Source organism: Thalia democratica, chromosome 5 (assembly GCF_965202585.1).
Source record: "Thalia democratica chromosome 5, ktThaDemo2.hap1.1, whole genome shotgun sequence".
NCBI classification, from domain to species: Eukaryota; Metazoa; Chordata; class Thaliacea; order Salpida; family Salpidae; genus Thalia; species Thalia democratica.
In genome coordinates, this window is record NC_139169.1 from 46,080,883 (window position 1) to 46,086,882 (window position 6,000).

At 23.6% G+C, this 6,000-nt stretch overlaps 1 protein-coding gene across 1 annotated transcript; it reads right to left on the bottom strand.

Moving 5' to 3' along the window:
* Positions 1-1,638: 1,638 nt before the first annotated feature.
* On the bottom strand, positions 1,639-5,723 carry LOC145835916 (uncharacterized). The gene is made up of 8 exons (XM_082943673.1): positions 5,555-5,723; positions 4,824-4,944; positions 4,231-4,343; positions 4,067-4,166; positions 3,299-3,363; positions 3,113-3,202; positions 2,816-2,963; positions 1,639-2,217 (listed from the first exon to the last, which is right to left on the bottom strand). The coding sequence occupies exons 1-8, from the start codon at positions 5,656-5,658 to the stop codon at positions 2,035-2,037; spliced, it is 924 nt and encodes a 307-aa protein (XP_082799799.1). The 5' UTR covers positions 5,659-5,723; the 3' UTR covers positions 1,639-2,034.
* Between the last annotated feature and the right edge of the window lie 277 nt (positions 5,724-6,000).

Here is a 6,000-nt window from a genome sequence, read left to right on the forward strand (position 1 = left end):
ATTTTCTACGCAACGTTTGCCTGCTATAAGAAGTTTAAGGATTAACTTTAATTGTACTAATCCGAGGATATTCACCAAAACAATTTATATCTTATCAAAATATAATCACCAACCTAAAGTATGCCAAATTGAGTACTATTTTATGCTCAATGTTTTATCAAAACTAAATTTTATTGTAGCCTAAGATAATATTCTTGAAAAAAAAAGTAAATTAAGTAATTAAGTCTTTTATATTTTACATAATTTTACAAACTTTAGAAAAAAGTAACATTATTTAATCATAATAGATCTAAAAAAACTATTATTATAACAAAATATGTTGCATACTGAGATTTTTATTTAATTTTTGTATAATTGTAAAAATACTAAGTAGTTGTAAAAAAATCAAAATTTTAATTTTTGTTTACTTTATGTATATCTATATTTTCATAACAGATTTTGTTTTATGAAAATTAAGTCTTAAGTTTTTATTACTTGTTTTGAATAATTTTAGTTATAATATTTTATTAAAAACGTTTAGAAAACTTTTACTATAAAGCATTAGTACTAAGTAAGTCTAATCTGACAACAAGTTTGCTATCTTTTCTTAAAATTGTTTACATGTGCAACTTAAAACTTTAACGCCTGCCCGACCTTTTCAAAATATGTAAACGAATAAAAAACAAAACTTCAAGTACATTATAACGTTTTTGTTTCAAATGTCAGAATAGTGCATCTATGTCATAAATCATAACAAAGTACAATGTAAAAAAAGCTTAAGTAGAAGGTTAAATAGTCATATAATTGACCTTTGACTGCTTAATTCGTAATAAGTGAACTAGTTGATGAAAATAAAAAAAAAACTCTTGGAAGGTGAGTTATCTAACAAGTAACATAGAAGAATATTTAAGTGCTATTTCTTGTTCTAGAGTCTAAAAAAACAAAACTATCACAAAATAAACTAGTTTAAACAAACTGGAAATACTTTTAAATTAAAACGCTTATTAGTTCGTATGTGCCGCGAACTAACTTAACATTTAAGACTCACTATAATTTATAAAACTTATATGTGTTGTTTGTTACTCTTTTAAAAATAGTATACAAATAAAAAACTATAAATTTTATCTATTCGAGAAGTAAAAAAACAATCTATGAACAAACTTTGATTATTTTGTAAACTATTTACAATGACCCAATTGTTTAATTTTAGTTATATAAGATGCAGTTAGTTTAGAATAAATCGAAATTAAAGTTTTTTTTTTATACATAGTAATGAAATATTATGCATAATAATAGGCTAAGTTTAATTAAAACAACCTTATAACTAATCTATACGCTGATCGATGTAAAATATATTTTTAAAGTATGAATTAAACCCTGGGACAATATTTTTATTTAAAATTCATAAAAGCATTTTTAATTATAATTTTAAACCTAATTGTGACTCAACTTTTAGCACTTCGTGTAATTTGTTCCGTGTAACATATATACTGTAATTTTTTATTACTAAAAAAACTTAGTTAACAACTAAAACTAATATCAGCTTGATTATTTTTTCATTATTCAAAGTTTTAATATATTTTTTGTGGAAAACTTTTAGCTTTTTAGTAATTTTATTATAAAAAAATAAGCTGCAATAAATAAATCGTTTACTTTTAGATAAAAACGGTTATTTTTATTCACAAGCAACAATAGCGAAAACATAATAATGAGATAAATAGGGTTTACAATGTAGCAGAAATTTCGGTCAGTCAGACAAATAATAATAAAAAAGTTACACAAAAGATTCTATTCCGACCAGCGGACTATAATTTTTTTTGTTTGAGTTTATCAAGAACACAACTTGAAAAAAATAGTTATGCCATGTTTTATAAGTTTTATTTAGAATAGTTTACATTTTATTCATTAGTCATTAGTCAAAGAACTATAAATTGATTTGTATTAATTTCAAAACAACTTTAAACTTTAAGAAGGTTTAGTCAAAACTATTTTGTTATTTAACATCTAGTAGTAAATAAAAAAGATGGTTTATTAAAATTTTGAGTTAAAAAATGCTCACATAATAGAACAAGCGTTGTTATTTCGGTCGTCAATTATATAAGAAAGGTTTGGGAAGTGCACAAGGTTGTTTCTTCCTATAATCCACAGCCTTTGTGATGTCATAAAACCCTGGTCATCCACTATGTTAGGATGGCGAATAGTAACTCGATAAATAGGTATCACATGGTGTAAGACTTCCTATTTATATTTATATTATAACGTTTTTGAGCATGTTTTCTGTTCTTGTAAAATATCATTTTAATTCTACGATCTTTTTTTTTGCCCCAACTTATTAAACATTTTAAAACAAAGCTGAGTCTTAACAACTTTTAGTAGCTATTAAAAAAGTAACAGAAGCATGTAACCTGTGCAAAATAATTTTTAGTAAAACTTTTAGATTAGTTATCGTTACAACTTAAACAATATTTCTCTAAAATTAAGAACGTTTTTGGTGTTCTAATACGTTTTTTTAAAATCTTTTATTAATTATTGTTTAATTTTACTATATGTAATCGTGTAAAACTGTTACTTAAATTCTATTTGAATAAGATTTTATTATTAACTTATGATCTCATTTTTTGAGTGAAACATTGTTTTGAAATTTTTTTTAGAATGTTTGAAGTTGTATGTTATGCTGTATAAGTATCAGTCGAACAGTGCTTAAAACTAACTATTAAATGAAAAAATTTATATATGTTATTGTTAATTTAGACTACCGTTTTAGTTATGCAGTCAATCAGTTCGCTAAAATTATAGAAATAGAGATTAAAAATAGTTTCGCAAAACAGTATTTTACTTGTTTAACGAAGTTTTGAAGGTTTTTGTAGTTCTTTGTTAAAGTTTTCTTCTTTTCTGGCAAACTGAAGCCAAAAGATTTGTTCAAAATATTTGCCGGTACATCGTTGTGATGCTTGTTGTTGTACAAGTATTCACAATGGCTTTTTCTATATAGTAAATGTTTACAAGATTCAAAAATGCTTGTTCTTTATTTATTTCAACAATTTTTCACACAACTATTTGCAGTAGTTTTATTATAAAAACTTTCTTTTGGTTTAAATTTTTATAAGTAGTAGCAAAATATACTATAACTAACTCCACAGTTGATAAAATGACTAATTTTCTTATTTGACCCTTTCCTGCGCATTTTCCACAGTTAGAATAAAGGAAGCTACATCCATTACACCTAGCAAAAAAAGTTTTTTAATATCTGTTTAGTTGACATTTAAGTTCTTACAAAAATAGATTTCTTAAAAATATAATAAACAATTTTTATACTAACTCTGATCGTCCTGAACCACCGCAGAATTGACAAATTTGATTGTTTGTATCATCTTCTTCTTCATACTAAAATTTTCAAAACTTTGTTTAGATTTATAATATTTAATTTATATATTTATCTGAATAAAAGAGTCTAAAGTTTGTTTAAGTAAAACAAATTGTTGAGTTTATAAACCTTTTTATTCAATTTTTTTATTATTTAATTAAAACCACATTAATTTTAACGGTTTGTAATTCTATTTAACCTTAAGAAAATTTATGCTTTCATTATAGTAACTATGATTACATTAAAACAAAATTTAAAGCAGAATCGAGTGTATGAAATAGGTAGATTTTAAATTAATTCAATATTAAATAACAAAATGAATATTTTGAAACTCAAAGGTTTATGCTTTTAATCAAATTCGTGTTTTTGTTGTAATTTGACTTGTTAAAAAAAGTACAAACTTGTTCACAACTTCAATTAGTTGAATACAGTTTAAAATTGATATAAAAACACTGTAAAACTGCAAAACAATGATAATAAAGTTTAAAACATTATGATAATGTGACAAGTTGCTAAAACTTAAGTTTATAGTAAAAATAAAATGTAAATTATTAACACATTTGATTCTTTTTTTTTGTTATAACTATGAAATTTTTTATGAAATATGTATAAATGGTAACTTCAAAAATAAGGCTGTTCTAATTTTTGTAAGTTCCAGGTGTAATATATGACTGTCAAACAATTTTAAAACATAATATTCAATAAAAGTAAAACAAAAGTAACATTACTAGTGCAGCACAATCCGTTACCATAGCATTCGACACAAGGAGTATACCCTTGGTTGTTGCATTTTGAACAAGGTTTGTATCCTATACCTTTGCAGCTATAAAATGTTAATTTTTTATCTATAGGTCTTTCTGTAGGTTTTTCAAGTATTTAACTCTTACCAAGAACAAGAAACAATTTTTGCACTTTGTACTCGTAAACCTTCGTACTTTTCATTTAAAGGTAGCTCTTTAACAACTTCTACTTCGTCTCGTACATAATATTTCAATGTAACCTATAAGAATAGTTAGGCTTGAGATGCGACTATTTATATATTCCTTAGCTAAATGTCTAAAAAAAAGTTAAAATTAGTTTTGTCAACTTAATAAGTAACTGCTAATAAAAGTCATGTGCAAACTTCAATGATCTATTTTGATACTTATTTTATACGAATCTTTTAGTTTTTATAGCTTTTTGGCTATAAAATATTTTGTATTTCTTAGAGTTCATCAGCTGTGGTTATAAAAGTACAAGAAAGTTGTTTACAAAAATAAATTTCGAGTCATGAGACTTAAACGCTCGTTTAATTTAAAAACGACAAATGGTAAGCTATAAAAGTTAAAATAGAGTTAGTGTTTACTCTTTGGTTTCACATCAAACAATTATTTATAAAGCACTATAAAAGCGCAAAAAATATGTTATTATTATTTTTGCCCACTTTAAGGTATTGAAAAAATTAGGTTTTTGATATTAGAGCTAAATGAAATTTACTTACACGATTTATTTTTGACATCTTTATTTCTAAAATTTGATTAAACGTTATTTTTCCAATTTTCTTTCGTATAAGACATTCATTCAATATTTTAAGCACTTCATTATGTGGTACTTCTTGTATGCTTGAAAAGTATTAGCGTTATAATACTTGTTTTCCAAAACAATAAGTATTGCTAAAGTAAAAAAACAGGTTATTTATTCAGTTATGAGATTATTGTAATGTTTTTACTGAGTTTTAATTCTAGCATATAAGTTTTTTATAAAATCACACCAAATATTTTAACGAAAAGTAGTATAAGAGTTGATAATTTTTGTTAGAAAGGTTTTCCTTAAGTATAATAAATGACAAATACTACAAATTAAGATAACTTATAGTTAAAAAAAAAATTTTACGAATTAAAGTAAATATTTGTTAAGTTTAAAATACTTCATTACACAAAAACAAGGAATAATATATTTATTTTGTGTACACTATGTAGTTTAGATTTTACCGAAAGTATATTTGAATCAAATCCATTTTTTTTGGCCATCTAACTATAATCTTTCAAATTTACTGATACCTAAAGTAGTTTGGGTTTTAACCATATTTTTTTGCTGTAAATGATAAGTTTAAAAACATACTATGATTATACAAACAGCATGATTCATTTATAAAATAAAAGTATAATTATTACAAACAACTAACTACTTAATAAGCTATTTATTTGATTTATCAAAAACTGTTAGACTTACAACGAAGAATTTGAACATTTTCCATTTTTCTTCACCATAAAGCTATTGGCTGTTTGTATTTTGCTGCGATCGAAATTCTCCAAAGGAGATGAAATTTCGCTCATGATATTAAATTAAAGTTAATAATGATTCTCGTTTAAAACATATTTAGAAAACTTACAAACTTAAAAATACTGTATGAAATTTTAATGCAAAGTTTAGTACATTTTTTTTTCTTTTGAACATAGAGTACTTTTATGAATATATTTTTAAATATTACTAACAGTATTATAAAAAGTTTATTGTAGAAAGTTTAAGACATAAGAAAATAATAATTTTTTAATTGCTTGAGTATATATTTTCATAAAAAAAAAATATTTAGTGTTTTTGAATGTAGTAAAACTTATAACTTATAAAAAATTAATCAAGTAGAATTTTTAACAGAATTATATATAAAGTTTAATGAA